The sequence below is a fragment of the Leucopleurus acutus genome (assembly GCF_964270905.1).
Source record: "Leucopleurus acutus genome assembly, chromosome: 8".
NCBI lineage: Eukaryota > Metazoa > Chordata > Mammalia > Artiodactyla > Delphinidae > Leucopleurus > Leucopleurus acutus.
In genome coordinates, this window is record NC_139151.1 from 33372931 (window position 1) to 33396644 (window position 23714).

Below are 23714 nucleotides of genomic sequence, written 5' to 3' on the forward strand. Positions count from 1 at the left end.
CCAAGGTCACAAAGCTTTTAACTGGCCCAGTTAAGATTCCAAGTCAGGCAATCTGAATCCCAGCATCCATAAATCCTATTGTACCTCTAGCTAATCAAAGGATACTTGAGGAAAAGTCCAATATTATAAAAAGGGCCCCTTCTCAAATTGATTGTTCATCTATTACAATGGACTTTAAAAGCTGAATACAAATATTAATTTTAAATATGACTTGAAAATACTCAAAGATAAGCAATAATCTAGATCTCAAAGAAACCTATGGTTTGAATTTTCTTTAAGAATGCAAAAATTAAGTAAGTAACTGGCTTCATCCAAAACTTACAAAATGTGGTATTCATGAGTTTCTGAACTTTGGAGTTCACTCCTCCTATTCGGTAAAGACCTAAAATTGTGATGCCTAATGAGAAGGAAAAATCACAAGAAAATGGCTTAAGACACAGCTTCTGAAGTACAAAATGTTAAAAACTCAGATATATGCCTACACAAAATCTGAAAGCTATGTATCCAATTTTACAGTCTAACTTTAGAAAACCTACCCTAGAAACATCCATCAGACATATATTTCTTAGAGCAGACATTGAACAGTGATTTGAAAGTCTAAAGAGCTTCAAAATAGCAAAGTACACCTGCTTATTCACCACTACTTGAATATAAAAAAGCATCCAAGATGGAAAGAGATGATCAGTATTTCTCATACTCTGTTTCCTCAGTCACAGAGTCCTGCATGTTGAACAGTTTGATGGAATTGATAGCTTCCCTTTAAAGGTGAGGAAACAGATTCAGAGATTTTAGGGAACCTACTTAACTTCACAAAACTTCTAAGTGGCAGCACCCAAATTTGAATCTAAGTTTAAAGAACTCCAAAGCCCAATAGGAGGTTTTGCTTTAGACAAGTTTTCCAGGAAGTAAAAGGCAACTGGAGAGGACTTCAGGACCGAGGTCGTAACTAGAATGAGGAAAGGTGCTGAAATTGTGACAATGACTAAAATCACTCTGAGATATAATGTAGGGAAAGAGGAGAGCTGAATTCAAGCTCCTTAGGAATCTTACCTTCCTAAAGCTTGAAAAAAAAAAAAAAAACAGAGTCCATCAATAAGAAGTAAAATGAGGCTATATTATGAAAATTCATTAAAAATCAAGTACGTCTGTAGTATGATTTTGGTAAACTGAAGTTCAAAGTATAGTTACTTATGTGTTTGTATAACTTATAATTCATATATTACTTAAAATAAATCTCCTGTTAATAACTAAGTATATCCTCATTCTGAGCAGTTTCTATGTAAGAAGGGACCACACAACAGTAACAGTGTACCCATCAGGCAACACCGACCTCTCGTTTCCACAGCTTGAATGCATTTTCTCACAAAGTTGAACCCTGCTTCATTTAAGTACACTGAAAGTAAAAGAAAATCATATTAAGTATTTATGTTGAACTTGCATTCCTGCTTCAGTTGGCTCTGTAGTTTCATGGCTTGATGGCACAGGGGTTGTTACTGAATTTGTCAAATATTTTGGTTAGCATATTAATTTTTATTTGGGGGTAGAACTGAAGGAGGGAGGTTCACATTCACCAACGTTTTTATATCAACTTGCTTCATTAGAAACGTAGATCTAATAATAATTATATTATTAGATATAATTAATAATTATATTACATAGCTATTCACATATTTTTTTCCCATGAGATTCTCAAAACAACATTATGAGGTAGAGAGAAAGCTTTGCAATCTTAAGATGGTTCACCAAGTTGCTGAAAACTGCTTTTCTTTGTTCTAAGATCTAGAGCCACATTTTAACTCAGGTCTCCTGAATTCAAGCTCAATGTTCTATTCTATTGCATTTTGAATCATATTCAAAATAATTCAAAATATGCTTAGTAAGTCCGCTAAAAATCCCCGAAAGATCCTCTATTATGAAACAGCAATTTATTTTCATTGCTTTTTGACAGAATTTTCTTTAGATTTTTCAAATTTTCTTAAGGTTTGGGGGCCAGATCAAGTTAGGTTACTTGTTTAAAGAGAATGGATTTAAAAATACCAAATAACACTCAGAGGAAAAATTTAAAAATTTTTTGACACTATAATAAAATTTTTCATCAGATGTGGTATACATATTGTATTTCTTAATATTCCCAAATCATAATATATGAAGACAATTCAAACCAATAAAAAATTAAAACTGGTTTCCATTTAAAGATGGTGGATTAAATACATCCATGTAACTACACAGATTCACAGACAGAAAAATATATATCAAAAAATTATGCTAAAAAAATAGGTGCCAGGAAAGACAAAAAACTTTGAAGAAATCCTAGACCACGAAAATCACTGAAACTGAAAAGTTTGAGAAATCTGAGATTAGAAATAAGAAATCAAAAAACTAGAAGTACTACAATGCGATATCATCCCATACCTGTCAGAATGGCCATCATCAAAAAAACAAAAGAACAAAAACACAAGTAACAACTGTTGGCAAGGATATAAAGAAAACAGAATTCTTGTATACTGTTGGTAGGAATGTAAACTAGTGCAGCCACTGTGGAGAACAGTATGGAGGTTTCTCAAAAAACTAAAAATAGAACTAGCATATGACTCAGCAATTCCACTCCTGGGTATATATCCAAAAAAACCCAAAATATTAATTCAAAAAGATACATGTACCCCAATGTTCACTGCAGCATTATTTACAATTGCCAAGATATGGAAACAACCTAAGTGTCCATCAGCAGATGAATGGATAAAGAAGATGTGGTATATATACACACAATGGAATACTACTCAGACATAAAAAAGAATAGCAGCAATTGGGCATTATGCTAAATGAAACAAGTAAGACAGAGAAAGACAAATACTGTATGATATCACTTATATGTGGAATCTAAAACATACAACAAACTAGTGAATATAACAAAAAAGAAGCAGACTCACAGATATAGAGAACAAACTAGTGGTTACCAGTGGTTATCTGTGGAATCTAAAAAATACAACAAACTAGTAAATATAACAAAAACAGCAGATACAGATATAGAGAACAAACTAGTTGCTACTAGTGGGGGAGGAGCGGGAGGTACAAACTATTGGATGTAAGATAGACTCAAGGGTGTATTGTACAAAATGGGGAATATAGCCAACATTTTGTAATAATTTTGTAAATGGAAAGTAACCTTTAAACATTGTATAAAAATTTTTTTAAAATTAAAAAAATCTAGAGGTACTGACTTGGTAGAATATTTATTATACGTTGTCAGGCAAAAAAAAAGTAATCTATAGGACAATACAACCCAATTTCTTAAAACATAAAATTTGAGGGTATGAATGTTTCTATTTTCCTAGGAAAAAGCTCTAGAAAGATCATGCAAATTGCAAGTAAGAAAGAAAAGGACAGAAGGTAGAAATTGTCATTTTTATTCATTGGATTTTGTAACTATTTTATATATCTTTTAAATTAGTTTTTAAAAATAAAAAATAGATTTAAACATGTAAAAATGCCAAAACTAAAATATATATTGCTACCAATACAAACTGGCTTATTTATTTGTGTGTCCCCAGTGCCCTAGATGTCAAGGGAACAGAACTCAGTGAATGCTTTGGGTGAACTCAACATACAAGAATGAATGGCCATTTATCAAGCATCTTTCTAGAGCTGACTACCTACATGAGAGGGGAGCTTCTTTGGGCACCCAGAAGGGGTTGCTTACTTCCAATAACCCAAAATGCCAAGCACAGCATTATAGTATGAATATATTCAGATAATTTAAAATATTTATTGAACATAGGAAAAAAACAGGTAGAATGGAGAAGGAATCAATTATTAATTTTCATTTTTAATAACAGAAACTGAGCCAAAAAATGTAACCCTGGTAAAAATGATACACTAGCATTTTGTATCAATTAAAACTGCAAGTTCCTGACATTTATAACATTTGGTTCTTGAGGTCACATTTTTCAACTTTTCAATAAAAAGTATTAAAAGAAAGAGAAATCCATTTTTTAAAAATTTCAGTAAAACCTGCCCTTGGCTAAATGAACGAAAATAATTGTGATATATAAAAACAGATTTTCTTTAAATATCCACTTTGAGAAAAGTAAGTAATAACCAGGCTATATCTTGAAGGTATACTGGGATATTTGGTGGCAATACCCCATTCTATCTTAGTAAACCAGTATCACAGGCTAATTATGAAGAAGAAAATTTTACAAACATTCAGTCTGACTGCCAGGTCATTCCATGGGTGCCACTGTCCTGATGTGTCCCATGGACCTTGTGTTTTAGCTCTCTTCACGTGAGTAAATAAAACATTATCGATAAATTCAGGAATGTGAAAAAATACACTGTGTTGGCAAAAATAACCATGCATTTTTGTTTTGTTTCCTTTGAACATCCTTTTCTATTGCCTGAAAGAGTATAGAGAGGTTCCATGGTGCAGAGGTAGCACCCAGCTTTGCTTAGAGCCAGGCAAACCTGGGATGGATCTCAGCTCTACTATTTACTGCTGTGTGGATGGAAGTGTGCCTATTAACTTTTATGAACTCTAGTTCTTTCATCTATAAAATGAGGGAAATAACAATATCTATGTTAAAGGGTTGTAGTAAGATGAAGACAAAATCCACATGAAGCACTGAAGAGTGGAAAACAATGGAACAAACCTAATCAGATGCTAGTTTCCTTCCCCATGTGCTCATATCCACACATCACTGAGAAAAAGAAGAAACGGTAAAAAAAAAAAAAAAGGGTCAGCCACTAGTACTAACCAGATGAAAGAGACAGTAGTTACTCTCCCATTTAGCAGCTGTATTACTGGACACAGTTTTAATCTCTCTCATCCTCAGATTCCTCTTCTATACAGTAAGGATAATAGTAGTATTGTCTTCACAGGGCTATTCACAGATGAAATACGTTAACATTTGCAAAGCTCCTAGAACAGTACTTGGAATATAGTAAGCGCTGCAGAAGTGTTGGCTGTTATCATCATCATCATTATTGGCTAGAGGAGAATATAAAATCTACATATGTCAATCACATGTATTCTTGGGGCCTGGCTGAAGTCACGGGGCTTGAGGTACTATCTGCCATAAGTGTTATTTTTCAGAGGCATACTATATTACTTATTTTTAAAATATTTGGGGCCAGGGCAATGATCTATTTTTTTAATATAAATTTATTTATTTATTTATTTATTTTTGGCTGTATTGGGTCTTCGTTGCTGCGCATTAGGCTTTCTCTAGTTGGGGTGAGCAGGGTGTACTCTTCGTTGTGGACTTCTCATTGTGGTGTCTTCTCTTGTTGCGGAGCACAGGCTCTAGGCATGCAGGCTTCAGTTGTTGTGGCATGTGGGCCTCAGCAGTTGTGGCTTGCAGGCTCCAGAGTGCAGGCTCAGTAGTTGTGGCACACGGGCTTAGTTGCTCCGTGGCATGTGGGATCTTCCCAGACCAGGGATCGAACCCGTGTCCCCTGCATTGGCAGGGGGATTCTTAACCCCTGCACCACCAGGGAAGCCCACAGTGATCTATTTCTTTAAAAAAATGGAGACCAGGCATAAACCACTCAGGCCCTGTGAATCTAGCTGACCACTGAAGAGACAACAAGTTGGATATTCACATATATGTCCCTATGCTCTCATTAAACTTCAATAATCACAATGAACAAACACATCCTCTCATTGGAATGGAACTGTAGTAGCCTCGGATTACTGTTCACTCATATTTGCTGCTCCTTCCTGCAGGAAGATTATGTTTCTCAGCTCCCTCTAAGACAGACTTGGTCATATGATATGCACTAGCCAACGAAATATGAATGGAAGTCACAAATGTCATTATCCATCAGCTAGGAAGAGCTGGTATGTATTGTGGAAGCCTGCCATTTTTTTCCCCCCTCTGGTACAAGATCATCAATGTTACAGAGAGAAGGTACTACATGAGCTTGGGTTTTAGAGTAAAAATTATGTATAAGAGAATCACAGCTGACCTGAATGGACATATCGCATATTGAAGAGATGAACCTTTATTGTGGTTAAGTCTCTGAGACCACAGCATAACCTGGCCAGTTCTGATTTAATCATGTACAACTTAAACAGATTGTTATGGCAAAAAGGACTAAATGGAATAAAGCCAATCCTACACACTTCGCTTTTCCTCGCTTAACTGGTATTCATCCGAGTTTCTGGCTGCTGATTTGTCCATTCATATAAAAAGGCAGCACCCCTTCATGGCTGCCTAACAAACTACTGATCAACAGTGCCTTCATCCAAGCACTCAGCAGTTTCTGCTGAGGTCTGAGGAGAAGAAGGCGATATAGCTTAAACAGGCTTTAGCACCCTCTGTCTCCCAGTGAGTGATGGAGGAGGAAGTCATAAGGAGGGGTGCTTCTGAGGGAAGTCAGAGACAAACACATTCAGTAAAGGAAACCTTTCCACCTTCCAAAGCCATGAAGGGGTTACTACACTTAGTATGCTAGTGCTAATGAGAATTCAGCAAAAATAGGTCTCTATAGCTTAAAAAAGAAAACCTGGGAACTCCTTAATGTTCAAATGAGAAGTCAGTGGAAGGGGTTCTTACTAAATAAAATCACACCATTAAAAGCTGATAATTTATCCTGATTCTTTCTTTAGTGGAGGGCAAATACTCCTGCTGCAACGGTAGAGAGGGGAGCATATGCATCTGTCTGAAGTACGAACTACTGAATCAGGGCTCAGTGCCTGGCCCAGAGCAGGCAGACAACACGTGCTTACTGATCCATAGCTGGCTAGTTATTGGTTTGTAGCTGGCTTGCTCAAGTACCATCTCTGGCTTCTACAAGGGATAGAGCTTATCAGCTAACAGGAGTTGTTTTTTTCAACTCCTCTCCAGGGCTTTTACCTCAGCCCAGTATCTCTCTGTAGAGAGGACCAGGAGGGGTATTTAAAATACAACTACCACAAATTCTCAGGAATTGACATCTTACAATATTAATGATACCTAGCCTTTGGGGGTGAAGAAGAAGATTGGCTAACTAAAGAACTTAATTTATTCAATCAAAAGTTAAATAGAAACATTTCTATTTCCCTCCAGCAACTATTCAGGGCTGAAGTTTTTATTGAAACTCAAGTAAAGTTTCCATAAGGCAGTTTAGCAGCACAAAAGCTATTAATCTCAACAGAATTCAAAAAGCCATGAGGAGGAAAAAAAAGAAAGAATTGTTTTCCATGCAGCTAACAAAGCAAAAGTCCTTGTACCTTCAATTTCCTAGTAATTAAAAACCCAGCATGTCCTTACAGATGTAATCTACTTGGCCTTACAATACATTCTCAGGGTTGACAAAACAAAGCAGCACTTGTCTTTAATTTCCAATTCACATTTCTAGTCTGCCATTTCAGATTAAAAGGCCCATATCACAGACAACTAATATCATACTATATGTGGCTTGAAAGAAACAGGAAAAGAAGATGAATGCATTTAATGGCGTTTGTGGTTCCCACAGGATATTTTCTCTTTTCCCTAAAGGTAGCAGTTAACTCTCCACAGCCCCGGCCCAAACTATTTTCTCTTTCTGCTCTGCCCATGAAGAAGACTTGAGCTCTGACCCTCTTCCTGGGTCTCAGCGATGGAAACAGAACTGTATTTGCTCAGTGGCCTTGGGGAGAAGAGCTGAGCTATCTAAATAGCAGTAGGAAGTGCCAAAACATTTGTGACAGATGGCGCTTGCCAAGGATAAGATTGAGTTCACTTTTTCTGTTTGTTGCTGGGGAGAATACATTCCCTGGGTACACATGGGAAAAGCCACTGAAACACAGAGTGGTAGAAATTTGGAGTTGTTGGGAAATTATAAAATTATCTTCTAGTCCAATCCCTTTGATTTTGTACATGAGAACTGAATGTTAGGAGACTTTACCACTACACAGATGAGTAGTGACTTTTAATAGCAGAAACATCACTTGAAAGAACTTCCTTTTTCTTATTCACAAAGATTGGAATAAAGTAGTTCCAAAATGGAGTATCGTTGAACAGAATTGCATGAGAGAATGAGAACTAGAAACCTTTCCTTTCGCAATTCCCAATTTCTCCAAGGGTAGAGGGTAGAGGGACCAGCTGAAAAGCCACCAAATCAAATGTATGTATGAGTGGGGACAAGGCTCAGGGCACCAAGAGACAATGCCAGAGAAAGCAAGCCTAGGAAAAAAAGGCAACTGCCTCTGTCCCTGTTAACAACTAGTCCCATGATGAAAGTCTCACGACAGAAAAGGTGTCTCAAGACAGATAATTTGCTTCTTTGAAAAATGAGCTCAAATGGCGGAATTATATTTTCAACGGCACGGCTTGAGGAACAGTTTAGTTCTAATCTTTTTTTTTTTTTTTTTTTTTAGTTCTAATCTTAATTGAGTGATAATCTGCGTAGTAAGTACTCTCAAAATAAATCCATTCCCAAAGTCTTATAATTTCAAGAAAAGGATACTGTGGTATATTTTACAACCAGAAAAGTATCTGTGGATTTAATATCCTGTAACTGACCAACGCTCTAGCTTTTTAACTTGATGCTTTTTTCGTAAAGACGAGTCAAATCCTCCTTCTCTACTAAATTATGCTAGTCTCATTTACAGCATCTAGATTCTGAAAATGGTAAATTAAGAGTAACCACAAAGTAGGGAGACTTTTTCAGGTTAGGCTTGTAAAGAGTCCCATTACAGTCACGGCATAGCTTCACTCTCCATTGAACAGCATATGTTCTCTGTATTTTCACAATATGGCCCTATTTTAGGACACTAGATGGTTCTTCATCTGTCTGTTGCTTTTAGGGTTTTCAGTGAAGGCACAGACTCGTCCCAATTGCTGACATTCAAAACAGTTTTTTTTTTATCTGAGTTTTAGATTTTACCATCCTAAGCTTGACTGTTATCTTCCACAGTTCAAAAACACACATGCCCAGCAAAACTGAGTTTCCAAAGGATAACAGGAATAATTTAAGATAAGTGGAATCCATCTGAATTACCAAGGCTATAAAGAAGCACTTCTCAAGATGGCAAATGGATCAAGGCTGGTACTGGTTTCAAATACCAACTGTGAGAGAAGTTACAGACTAAAATTGACATAACGCCACCTTGGGGGAGAGTCAAGTGTCAAAAAGGGACATAGATCTCAGAAAACAAAATGATGTGTAGAAAAATGATGGAAGGGGCAAACATAAAGAAGACACAAGATGCTGAACTCATAACATGATGAACTCGCATGATTTATTCAAGATCAGAGAAAGAGTTTTGAGAACTTCACAATCACTGGCATATAATTTTGAACTGAAACAAATAAAATTCTGGACCTATTACTAGGAAGAAAACATGATGTTACTCTTAATAGGATCAAGTGCTTGAATCTGGAATACTGTTTAGCATAAAGATATGTCCTAGGAGTCATTAAATCACTGGAAAAATAGTGGCTGATAAGACATGATAAAAGACAAAGGGGTAAAATTACAGCCTGAGGAAGAGATTCAAAAGTCCATTAATAAATTTTAGGCCTTGATATAGTAGCTTGTTCAAAATTATATGCAAAAAGATTAAATTCTGGGCTCCCCTGGTGGCACAGTGGTTGAGAGTCTGCCTGCCGATGCAGGGCACACGGGTTCGTGCCCCGGTCCGGGAAGATCCCACATGCCGCGGAGCGGCTAGGCCCATGAGCCATGGCCACTGAGCCTGCGCGTCTGGACCCTGTGCTCAACAATGCGAGAGGCCACAACAGTGAGAGGCCCGCATACCGCAAAAAAAAAAAAAAAAAAAGATTAAATTCTGAGGACTTGGAAAGGCACTTCATTGCATGTTGGATTGAAAATGTTTAGAAAGCCTCCCTCACGCAAATTGGCAATACCAAAAAGTCCACCCCACAGCAAGGGGGAGCTTAGTTGTAGAAGGTGCAATCAATCCTGTGCCTCTACTACTCAGAGTTTCTTTTATTGGCGGCATATGCCATAGTCTTGACTTTTAAAACAGAGTACTGATTCTGTTCAGGTAAGCAAATATGAATCTCCAAGAATGTTTAAAAACAACTCAAAACAAGTGTAATTTTGGATAACTTGGCTTTATACCAATGTAGCAAGACCTTCTGAAATGGCTACACAATTTCACATGTAACTTTTTAGAACGTTTAGAATACTTAAAAAGGTATTATTTTCTGCATTTATAAGCAAATTTACGAGACTACAAAAGATGCCTGGTGTTTAGGAAGATTATATTCTGCCAGAATCACAAATTTGTCTCATTAGGGTGTTGAGTTTGAGAGAATGAAATTTACTAGTTTTGTATTTATAATTTGACGTGTCTGTAGAGGCTTGATTAATTAAATGTATAAGTGGGAGAATTTTATCAAATTTGTGGAAAAATAAAGAAGTGAAAATGACTTACTTTTAAAATTAGTACATTTATAAATAAGAGCTGTATGTTGATTAAAAATAGGATTAAAGAAAAATTATGGCTTAAGACAAAATAATAAAAATAAAACTCAAAAATAGGTTTAAGATTTATAACTTCAAGTACTACCTATTAATAGAGCAAAGGTAATTTAAAGATTCTTTTCATGATCAAAATCTCCCCCTGGGCAATAAAAGCCTAGTGGCACTGAATAAGAATAAGAGCAAATATGTGCTGAGCACACATCTCAGGAAAGGCCTGCATGGAGAACTATGGAGAAGAGATGGAATCTGTCACCTCCTGTTCAGGGAACTGGGTAGAAAACTGATACATCATATCAAGAGCCAGAATGTGATAAATCATACAAACACATGGACTCTCAGACACCTATTTCTCTGAAACACATATCAATTTATAATTACACATGGTGGCATAGTGATGTTTCAGGTGCCTAAGACTACAGGAAAGCTGATTTCCAGAAGAGTGAGTCTTTACTACAAGAAGCCCAAACTCCCTCCATCACAGCATAAGTACATTTGATAACTTTCTCACTCAAATTACCTAGTTATGATAAAAACTAGTTCCAAGGTGCATTAAGTATCAAATATATTCTGATTGACTTGACCACGTCCCCATTCAAAAGCTCTATTCAATATCTTATATATATATTCATTTGTTTTTCAGGAAGGATTTGTCTTTGAGTAGGTTCATTTGAATTCGAAAGGACTATCTTTATACTGGATATGAACAATGAAACCAATGTTAGAAAACACATTGCAAACTCTACTCAAATGCAAATTACACAACAGATTACTTTTTAGGTAATTGTTTAGAATGAACATTCAGTACTTACAAACCTCTTGTCGGTTGGTTAATGTTTCCCTGATTAGATATAAGTGGGCAATGAAAGATTTTATACTAATCACTCTGACTGGCAAAAAAGAAATGAACACAAGAATAAAAACTGGAAATATTATTTTAACTCTTTAACATTAAAGGTATTTTAAATTATGCATTTTCTCTTGATAATTTCTGAAATTAATCACTAGGAAGCATTTCATCCAGATAAAATGATAGGCTTTTGAATACACTCAATATTTATTACTTTCAAATGAGTGCTTTCCCAGTTTTTATTGTTACTCCATTCTAACTTGTATTTTAATAACAATCCAAAAGTCAGGCTTATTAAGGCTGTTTTAAAAATAAATTTAGACATCATGAAAGTCAATTGAGTTAAATAAAATTTGAAAGTGCTTTAAAAGATATACACATAACCTTAGAAACATATAAAATTTGATTTTAAATGTCAAATAATTTGTATGTGTAAATTACATATGAAGATACCCTAAACTAACCAAGGATTAAAGGTGGCAGATGACTAAAAAGGATTCAGAATATGATGGAAAATACATAAAATGTGTTCATTCAGAATGGTTTGACACAAATTCAGTAATAATACAGCCACAACATGTTTTCCTACGTATCCCATGTGTTATGACAATGTCCTTACACTTCACAATCTTGGGCACAATCCTCTAAAATTAGCAGTGTTCATATCTTCAGTTTTGTAAATTGGAGCAGAGAAAATAAGATAAAGAAACCCTCTATTGCCATTAAAAAGAAAATCAAACAAAATATCAATTGCCTCAAATCTCTTTCTGGGATAAAGCAGGGTACATACTTATAAGTAATAAATGCCAAATAAATAAAATAATTTTGGTTACTATAAAGCCCAGTAGTTAGTGGTTTTAACATGAGAAACTCTGAATGAAAATTTCAAATTTTCTGAGTACCATCAGAACAAAGGTGCACTACTATGATTTTTCCAGAGTTAACTTTTAATATCACATAATACCTCTGTGATAAAAATAACTACATGATGGGGGTTGGTTTAAGATGCCAGCATAGGAAGATCCTGGATTCACCTCCTCCCATGGACACACCAAATCTACAACTACATATGGATCTGACAAAGACCTGAAAACTAGCTAAACAGCACCTCCACAACAAAGGATAAAAGGACCACATCAAGATGGGTAGGAGAGTCAGAAGCACAGTCTCACCGAAAACCTCACCTCTGGCACAGCAACCCACAAGCACAAGGGATCTCACAAATATGGAACTTCTCCCTGAGAAGCTAGGGGTTCGTGCCCCACATCAGGTACCCCAACACTTACAACCTGCACTGGAGAGATGAGTGCCCAAAACTTTTGGCTTTGAAAACCAACAAAAGGATGTGGGGACAGAAAAGTTTGCTCTTAAAGGGCTCACGTGCAGACTCATTCACCTCAGGACCCAGTGCAAAACCAAGTTTGAAAAGCTCCTAGACCATACATGAAGGAGATACATTAGCTAAGATTAAAGGGTCTACAGAGGTCTTTGGGACTTTCTCCTGGGACAGAGGTGCTGGTGAGCACCATTTTTGTGCTCTCACTCCACATTGCTAGAGTTAAAGGACTTGACTTGCCTCCATGCTCTCCTCTGGTCCCCCTGAAGCCAGGGGGTCTTACCCCACCCTCACGTGTCCCTGTAGTTCTGCTGCAGCCTGTTATCTCACACTGCCCCCATGTGTTCCTGTGGCCTTGAGGGAGGAGATAGATGGGCCCCAGGCTGAGTAGCTGGAGTTTGTCCTCTATGGACAGATACTCCAAGATGAAGACAATAACAGGAGGGAGGAGAAGCTGAGCCCTGCCCCAATAAGAAATATCCCTGGTGGCACAGTGGTTGAGAGTCTGCCTGCCGGTGCAGGGGACACGGGTTCGTGCCCCGGTCCGGGAGGATCCCACATGCCGCAGAGCGGCTGGGCCCGTGAGCCATGGCCGCTGAGCCTGCGCGTCCGGAGCCTGTGCTCCGCAACGGGAGAGGCCACAACAATGAGAGGCCCGCGTACTGCAAAAAAAAAAAAAAAAAAAGAAAGAAAGAAATAAAGAGACCACATATTCTTCATTCTTGAAGTCAAGGAGACCTTCCTGACTATACACGCACAGAAAGGCTCCCTGGAGTTCAAAAGGGAGGGGGTGTCACTCCATAGTAAGTGATGTCAACCTACCCATAGCCCTCTTTGCTAGAATCCATCTTGGCTAAGAGATATGTGCGTACACATGGGAGGACCTTGAGATAAACCAAATACAGATTCAGAGCCAGGCAAAACAAGATGATTGGCCAGAAGAAATGCCCCATATAAGTGATTCAAACTACCAAGAGGGTGCGACTCTCTCTGAGTCTGCCTGAGTCTATTCACATGTACCTTTCTGCCTCCTAATAAACACTTTACTTGTTTCACTACTTTCTGTTTCTTTGTGGGAATTCAAGGCCAGGGGCTTTGTCACTGGCCACTGTCCCTCATGGTCTAGTGGCTAGGATTCAGCACTCTCACTGCCATGGCCTGACTTCAATCTCTGGTTGGGCAACTGAAATTCTGCTTCAAGCCACTGCAGGCTGAGGCCACCCAAGATCAGCCTCACTGTGACCATCATGTGCTTGTGCAGTACCACTGCAGCCAGCAGTCCCACCCCAGGCTCTCCTGTGGCCCACTGAAGCCAGAAGGCACATGCATTCCATGTACAAGACAGCCCTTGAGCACCTGGCTATGGTGTCCAGGGAGGCTTGCATTTCTGGGCCTTATGGCTCTGAAATAATTGAGACAGTTCATGGTATGGAACCACCCCTAAGACACTGACAGCATACTGAAACACACCCCCAGACTTCCTGTGAAAAAGCCCTATTTACTTGTCCCAGAGCTTAAGCCTGAGGGGAAGGCTTCAAGTTTACCACACATCTAGAAGCTATGGAGGAGCTCTGGGGGAATATAGACTGGGGGATGCCACCTTTGCACTATCCCTTGGCCTCATGACAGATCACCTGTACCTCCCAGAGAGGAGCCCTGTCTTTTGCAATGGTCACCAAGGGGACACCTCCAAATCACCTGGTCTTGAGGCCAGTAGGGAGTTACAACCATGGTCACACAATACTATATATATGTGTGTTCTTTAAAAGCTTCTACCTGAGGGTCTTCATTCCAAATAGCCTGAAACTAGGGGTGGAATTAGATCCCTCCCTTTGGAGCACTGATAGGTCTTGGCACAACCTCTGGGACTTATCAAGAAAAAAATTAAACTGCTTAGATAATTACAAATGTTTCAGAGACAACAAACAGTTAGGGCAGGGTTGAAAAATCAGGTTCATCTCCTACACAGGGTCACTCCTACAAGACTGGGAGAGGTAACTGTATTGCCTAATATGTAGAAACAAACACAGAGAGATAAGCAAAATGAGAAAACAGAGGAATATGTCCCAAACAAAAGAAAAGATAAAAATCCAGGAAAAAAAACCTTGCTGAAATGGAGGTAATATACCTGCTAAAGAGTTTAAAGTAATGGACATAGAGATGCTCACTGACCTCTTGGAAGAAAAGATGAACACAATGAGAACTTCCACAAAGAGACAGAAAATAAAAGTAAGTACCAAAAATAAATCATGGAGCTGCAGAATACTGTAACTGAAAAGAAAAATACACTAGAGGGTTTCAATAGCAGACTAGATGAAGCAGAAAGGATCAGCAACCTGGAAGACAGGACAGTGGAATTCATCCTAACAGATCAGAGGGAAAAAAAAAAAAAAATTACTTAAGAGACCTATGGTGCAACATCAAGAGGAATAACAGTCTCATTGTAGGGGCCCCAGAAGGAGAATAGATAGAAAAAAGGGAAGAAAATTTATTTGACAAAATAATGGCTAAAAACATCCCTAACTGGGGGAAAGAAACAGACACTGAAGTCTAGGAAGCACAGAGAATTCCAAATAAGAGGAACCCAAAGAGAGCCAAAACAAGCACATTATAATTAAAATGTCAAAAGTTAAAGACAAGGAGAGAATCATAAAAGAAGCAAGAGAAAAACAACTTGTTGCATATAAAGGAAGCTCCATAAGATTAACATCTGATCATTCAGCAAAAAATTTAAAGTCCAGAAGGGAATGGCACAATATATTCAAAGTGTTGAAAAGAAAAAACTTTCAGCCAAAAATATTCTACAGGCAAGGTTATCATTCAGAACCAAAGGAGAGATAAAGAGTTTTCTACAGAAGCAAAAGCTAAAGGAGATCAGCAACACTAAATCTGCCTTACAAGAAATGTTAAAGGGACTTCTTCAAGATGAAAAAAAAGTGTATTAAATAGTAACAAGAAAACATAAAAAAAGTCAAAATCTCATGGGTAAAGGCAAATATATAGTAAAGTTAGTGGATTAACCATTTGTAAAGCTAGTATAAAGGTTAAAAGACAAAAGTAGTAAAGTTAACTGTAACTACAATAATTAAGGGATACAAAAACAAGATGTAAATATAACATCAAAAACATAAAATGAGGGTGGGAGAAGTAAAAATGTACAGTTTTTAGAATGTGTCCAAACTTAAGTTGCTATCAGCTTATAACAGAGTACTACACACACACACACACACACACACACACACACACACACACACACACACGTAGTTTTTCTATATATGAAGCTCATGGAAACCACAAACCAAAAACTTATAGTAGATACACTAAAGATAATGAGAAAGAAATCTACAGACAACATGAAAGAAAGTCATCAAACCACAAAGGAAGAGAGCAAGAAAAGAAAGGAACAGAGAAGAACTATAAAAACAGCCAGAAAACAAGTTGCAAAATGGCAATAAGTACATACTTGTTAATAACTACTTTAAATTTAAATGGACAAAATTTCCAATCAAAAGCCATAGAGTGGCTGAATGGATTAAAGAACAAGACACAATTATATGTTGCCTACAAAAGATTCAGTTCAGATCTAAGGACACAAGCAGGCTGAAAGTGAAGGGATGAAAAAAGAAAAGGAAACAAAACAAAAGAAAAACTGGTATAACTATACTTATATCAGACAAAACAGACTTTAAAACAAAGACTGTAATAAAAGACAAAGAAGGGCATTACAGAATGATAAAGGAGTCAATCCAACAAGAAGTTATAACATTTTAAAATATATATGAAACAACATAGGAGTACCTTAATATAGAAAGCAGATATTACCAGACCTAAGGGGAGAACCTGACAGCAATACAATAATAGTAGGGGACTTTAACACCCTACTTCCATTAATGGACAGATCATCCAGACAGAAAATAAGGAAACACTGGCCTTAAACAGCATATTAGACCAGATATACTTAATAGACACATATAGAACATACCATCCAAAAGCAGCAGAATACACATTCTTCTCAAGTGCACATGGAACATTCTCCAGGATAGATTACATTTTATGCCACAAAACAAATCTCAATAAATTTAAGAAGACTGAAATCATATAAAACATCTTTTACAACCACAATGGTACGAAACTAGACCTACAAGAATAAAACTGGAAAAATCACAAATAGGTGGAGATTAAATAACATGCTACTGAACAACCAATGGGTCAATGAAGAAATCCGAGGGGAAATCAATAAATAATATGAACAATGAAAATGGAAATACAACATTCCAATATCTATGGGACAAAGCAAAAGCCGTTGTAAGAGGGAAGTTTATAGCAATACAGGCCTACCTAAAGATAAAAGACAAATCTCAAACAATCTAACTTTAAACCTAAAGTAAGTAGAAAAAGACGAATGAAGTCCAAAGGTAGTAGAAGGAAGGAAATAATAAAGATCAGTGTGAAAATAAATAAAACAGAGACTAAAAAAATATTTTTAAAAAATCAATGAAACCAAGAGCTAGTTCTTTGAAAAGATAAACAAAATGGACAAATCTTTAGCTAGACTAACCAAGAATAAAAGAGAGAGGGCTCAAATAAGTAAAGTCGAAAATGAAAGAGGAGAAATTACAACCGATACCAGAGAAATACAAAGGATCATGAGAGACTACTAAGGACAATTATATGCCAACAAATTGGATAACCTAGAATATAGAAACATGTCATCTTCTAAGACTTAATTATAAAGAAATAAAATATCTGAATAGACTGATTATTAGTAAAGAGATTGCAAAAAAATCCCAAAAAACAAAAGTACAGGATCAGAGAGTGTCACCCATGGAGTCTATCAAACATCCAAAGATTAAATACCTATCCTTCTCAAACTCATACAAAAATTGAAGAAGAGGGAACATTTCCAAACTCATTTTATGTGGCCATCATTATCCTGATATCAAAATCAGACAAGGGCACCACAAAAAGGAAAACCAATACCCCTGATGAAAATAGATGCAAAAATCTTCAACAAAATGTCAGCAAACTGAATTCAACAATATATAAAAAGAATCATACAACATGATCAAGTGAGACTTATTCCAAGGATGCAAGGCTAGTTCAACATCCACAAATCAATAAACATGATACACACATTTACAAAATGAAGAATAAAACTCATATGATCATTTCCATAGATGCAGAGAAAGCATTTGACAAAATTCAACTACCAATTATGATGAAACCTCTCAACACAGTGGGTATAGAGGGAACATACATTGACATAATAAAGGCCATATATGACAAGTCCACAGGCAATATCATATTCAATAGTGAAAAGATGAAAGCTTTTCCTTTAAGATTAGGAACTATAGAAGGATGTCAACTCTCACTACTTTTATTCAACATAATATTGGAAGTCCTAGACACAGAAATTAGGCTAAAAATAAATAAATAAAAGGGATCCCAATTGGAAAGGAAGAAGAAAAAATGTCACTATTTGCAGATGGCATGATACTGTATAGAGAAAACAAACTATAGACTCCACCAAAAAAACCTCTTAGAACTAATAAATGAATTCAGTAAAGTTGCAGGATACAAAATCAATATACAGAAATCTGTTGCATTTTTATACACTAATTACAAAATATCAGAAAAGGTAACTAGGAAAACAATCCCATTTACAACTGCATCAAAAAGAGTAAAATATCCAGTAATAAATTTAACCAAGGAGGTGAAAGATGTACATTGAAAACTCTAAGACACTGATGAAAGAAATTTAAGATGACACAAACAAATGGAAAGGTATACCATGCTTATGAATTGGAAAAATGAGTATCATTAAAATGCCCGTACTACCCAAGGCAATCTGCGGATTCAATGCAATCCCTATCATTTATTACAGAAGTAGAATTAATAATTCTAAAATTGTATGGAACCATGAAAGACCCTGAATAGACAAAAGAATGAGAAAAACAAACCAAAAAAAAGTCAAAAAAAAAAAAAAGTGAAGGTATCAAACTCCCTGATTTCAAACTAAACTATAAAGTTATAGTAATCAATACAGTATGGTATTGGCATAAAAACAGATGCATAAATCAATGGAACAGAGTAGAGGGTCCAGAAATAAACCCATATATATATGAATAAATAATTTATGACAAAGGAGTAAAGAATATACAGTGGGAAAAAGACAGTCTCTTCAATAAATGGTGCTGGGAAAACTGGGCAGACACATGCAAAGAAATGAATCTAGACCACTATCTTATTCCACACACAAAAATCAACTCAAAATGGATTAAAACTTAAAATAGTCCTGAATCCATAAAACTTCTAGAAAAAAACATAGGCAATAAGCTCCTTGATATCAGTGTTGGCATGGAATTTTTGAATTTGACCCCAAAAGCAAAGGCAACAAAAGTAAAAATAAACAAGTGGGACTACATCAAACAGAAAAGCTTCTGCACAGCAAAGGAAACCATCAGCAAAATATAGTGGTGAGGGCTTCCCTGCTGGCGCAGTGGTTGAGAGTCCGCCTGCCGATGCAGGGGACGCGGGTTCGTGCCCCGGTCCGGGAGGATCCCATATGCCGCGGAGCGGCTGGGCCCGTGAGCCATGGCCGCTGAGCCTGTGCGTCCGGAGCCTGTGCTCCACGGAGGGAGAGGCCACAACGGTGAGAGGCCCGTGTACAGCAAAAAAAAAAAAAATATATATATATATATATAGTGGTGACCTACTGAATGGGAGAAAATATTTGCAAATCATATATGATAAGGAGTTAATATCCAAAATATATAAAGAATTCAAACAACTCAATAGCGAAAAACAATTTGATTAAAAAATGGGCAGAGGATCTATGTAGATATTTTTTTCCAAAACACATACAGACGGCCCACAGGCATATGAAAAGATGTTCAACACCACTAATCATCAGAGAAATGCAAATCAAAACCGCAGTGAAATATCACCTCCCACCTGCTATAATGGCTATCATCAAAAAGACAAGAAATAACAAGTTTTGTAGAGGATATGGAGAGAAGAGAAACTCTGTACACTATTGGTGGGAAAGTATATTGCTGTAGCCACTATGGAAAATAGAAGAAAAGTACTTTGAAGTTTAAGAACAGAGCTACCATATGATCCAGCTATTCTACTTCTGGGTATTTATCCAAAGAAAATGAAAACACTAATTCAAAAAGATATATACACTGCTATGTTCATTGCAGCATTATTTACAATACCCAAGATAAGGATATAACCTAAATTTCCATTGGTGGAGGACTGGATAAAGAAGACATGCTATATATACACAGTGGATAACTACTCAGCTGCAAAAAAGGAAACTTTGCCATTTGCAAGAACATGGAGGGACCTCAAAGGCATTATGCTAAGTGAAATAAGTCAGAGAAAGACAAATACCATATGATTTTACTTATATGTGGAATATACAAAACAAAACAAACAAAGAAAATGAAACCAAACTCAGATATAGAGAACAGATTCATGGTTATCAGAAGGGAAGGGGGTTGGAGGGTGGTTGAAATGGATGAAGGGGGACAATCGTATGGTGACAGATGGTACTAGACATTGCAGTAATCACTTCACAGTGTATACAAAGATTAAATTACTACGTTGTACACCTGAAACTAATATGTTATGGTACTTCAACTAAAAAAAAAAATCTATGTGATAACATTTGAAATAATTATTAGCATGACTTACTTTCTTCTTTCTTGCTAATAATCGCAGGCAGAGTATAAATCTAAAAAACAAAGGAAGCCAGTCAGTTACTTTCAATTAATGACCCAGCACAGAAGATTACCAGGGTGATATTGGTACACTGATACACAAAGGGAGTGTCTTGATTTCAAGGTCTTACAACTACTGTGTCCACAATGCCATCTCCCCAGCCCGACTTCCAATCTTGCCTCCCACTCCTTTCCATCCCTGGCTGTCCTGCCCTGGGCAAAGTTTTACCTCTTTCCCTCTGATCTAAGCATCTCATTCTATTCTCCAACATGATGCATAATTTCCCTTCTTCAGGAAGTATCTCATGATGGATTTCACCTGATTGTTCCTTCCTTAAATTATCTGCTTAGTGTTTTTTTCTCAGTGTGTACAATCCTAACTTGTACTTGTTGAGCTATCACACTGTCTTCTAAACTTCTTCTAGGTCAGGGCTTGCTCCTCAACTGTTAGTGGTAAAGAACCAATTTCCTTTGTTTTTAATTTTTAATCTGTCGCTGACTGACATTTTTGTAAATTACAATAAAATTTAAAGGTAATACACATGATAAAGAATAGATGCAGAGTCCAAATTTTTTATTATTAAATTCAACAGATGTAAAATGACTTCTCATTGCTATAAAATTTTCCAGATGCTTAATCATAATCTCTGCACTCATCTTATTGTAGCCTGGTAACGATTTGTAGGATGGACTCAGTCTGGGGACCACACTTTGTGTAGCTCTGTTGTTGCATAGGTACTTTTCAGAAGAATGGTCACAGGTTCTCTGCCATTTAAAAGATAGTTTTCAAGGGACAGGCTGGTGCATCCTATTTGCTCTGTGTGCTCATCCCTCTAACCATTTATTGCAGTGTTCTTCACAAAAGTCATCAATGATTTATTCCCTTTTTTATATAAGCCTCTGTGATAATTTTAAGTAAATTATGTCAACATCAAAATAACTATTATAAAAATGGGGATCTGGATAGAGGGAAAATGTCAAGCCACAAACAGTTTTAGCAAAGGAGACTTTTAAACAATGGTCTAGGACCAGGATTAGCTCTTTCCCTGAAACTTGTTCATCATGCTGATCATAAAGCCTAGCACAGGCCTTGCAGAGTGGGCACTCAAGAATTATTAAATAAATAAAATAATCTAATCAATGTAGCCAAATTAATGATTATAAGTAATTTTTAAAAGTAATTTTAGGGTTTTAAATTAGTCCTGGAAGTCCCCTGGGGAAATGAATTCAGAAGTTGGTGTTATGTGCCAGTGACGCAACACTAGGAAAACAGAGTCTCTACTCCTCTGATTTGCATTTTAATATTTTCAAATACACTATAGACATATAAAATTTTTTTCAGATGTACTTTGCAATTATTAGAACAATAAAATCTAAATTACAGAATATGTCACATCCCTACCGGTTCCTTCCCATCCATGGCTTCAAGCCAGAGTTTCCGATTAGCTTCTGAAAAGGCTTGCAATGTGATGATTCCATGCCTATTAAAAAATATTTTATATATTCAATTTACTACTTTTATGCCTTTACACATTTATTAATTTTTTTAAATTCTTAGCTAACTTTAAAAGTAAAATTTGAAGAAAAAGCAGGAAAGAGAAAAAAGAAATGAAAAGAGAGAAAAAAAGATAGGAAAGAGAAGAAGAAAGAAGGAATTTAAAAAATGAAATCAGTAAGTGTTTTAGGTATAAGACTATCTGAAGGAGCTTAGGCTCATACTATTTCCCCTGAAATGACCAAAAAGGATGAAAAGCTACATTCACAGAAGTTCAAAAGCACCGAAACATTCCACAGTATGAGAATGATTAAGATTATGACCCAACGTGGTACAACTAGTCACTAAAAATAATTACAATGAGTATATAGCAATATGGAAAGCCTTATACTATAACTAGTCAATTATTAAGAAGACACTAAAACCAAAGTGTTTACATATACAATGATCACAATATGACAATTAATATGTATAAAAACAACTCTCTCCCATGCACCCATTCTGAGATAGCTACTTGAGGATGTGCTTCAAGAAACGAGCAAGCAAAGGGAGGAAGGAAACCAATATAAGAGAGAGAAAAATAGAAAATTCAGAAAAAAGTGAAATTAATCTAATTAATTGTGGAGGCTGTCCATAAGATAAACAGAAAACTAGAGGGTTCTGTGAAAAGGTACATGAAGAAGGAAATTTCATTTAAATATTGTGTGGTTAAAGCCTGGAGTGAGTTAAAACTGTGATAAAGGCATATATCTCTAAGTAAACAGGAAAACAGCTCATTAGACTGATAGGAAAAGGGAAAATGTATTATAAAGATCAAGGTAATTTTATCTTGGAGAATTTAAGCCAGTGTAAAACACAAATAATAACAACAATCAATACTTGTTGGCTGTTTATTATGTGCCAAGCACTGTGTTATAAGTATGTCTCCTTTATTATCTCATTTATTCCTCACAACAACCCTTTGATGTGTGTACTGATTATCCTTGTTTTACAGATGAAACAACTAAAGCACAGAGTTTAACAGTGTGCTCCATGGATATATCTAGATAGTGTCGAAAAAAAGAAAAGAGAAATCACTAACATGTTGGTATTTATCTACATAAAAAAACCAGAAGTTCCTACCACAAAACTATTAAAACCAAGAGTTCAACAACTGTACTGGATATAGATTGATATATAAAATAAATTAATAGCCTTTCTCTGTGGCAATCTTAACCATAAAACAAAAAAAAAGAGTTTCTACTAAAGAATTTTATTCAAAATTTAAATAAAAAGAATATACCTGAAACCAAATCTGAAAAAAATATATATGTAAAAGATATGTAAAATCCTTGGGAGAGTTCAACTCACCATTGATTGATTTATTGAAATTTAATAACTTTAATGGAACTCCAGTCAAAAATCCCAAAGGATGTTTTGGAGAGAAAGGGAAACTTAATAAGCAGATCTATAAAGCATAAGAACACAGGGCCAAAATAGCTAACACTATTTTAAAGAAGCATAAGAACAAGGCCATGCCTTACTAAATAGTTAACAAGCTATCGTATGTAAGCTATAGTATATAACAGTGTATATAGTATGTCAGAGTATATATATAGTGTACACACACACACACACACGCACACGCACACACACACAAAGCTAGAGATATTCAGAAAAGCATGGTGGTAATGCAGGGGAAGAAAAATAGATTATGGAATGCAACAGAGATCAAGAAACATACTCCTCCTTATTTTGTTTCTATTCTACTTGTACTGAAACAATAAAGGAACAGAGCTAAATAATTCCACTAGATGATAAGCTTGAATGCACAACCTTTATGTCTCTCCCAATATTCTGTGGCTAAGAATGCCCAGAACAGTGTTGTGTACATGGTAGGCACTGATTTTCACTGGC

General features: G+C 36.3%; 1 protein-coding gene across 3 annotated transcripts in view; it reads right to left on the reverse strand.

The window, feature by feature from the left end:
* ARHGAP42 (Rho GTPase activating protein 42) overlaps positions 1–23714 on the reverse strand; it is a 282644-nt gene that overhangs the window by 28496 nt on the left and 230434 nt on the right. For all 3 annotated transcript variants that reach the window (XM_082845548.1, XM_082845547.1, XM_082845549.1), the window contains 4 exons: positions 21726–21804; positions 20298–20337; positions 1331–1393; positions 323–397 (listed from right to left, as the gene is read on the reverse strand). In XM_082845548.1, the coding sequence (XP_082701674.1) occupies positions 323–397; positions 1331–1393; positions 20298–20337; positions 21726–21804 (257 nt within the window). The remainder of the gene's footprint in view (positions 1–322; positions 398–1330; positions 1394–20297; positions 20338–21725; positions 21805–23714) is intronic.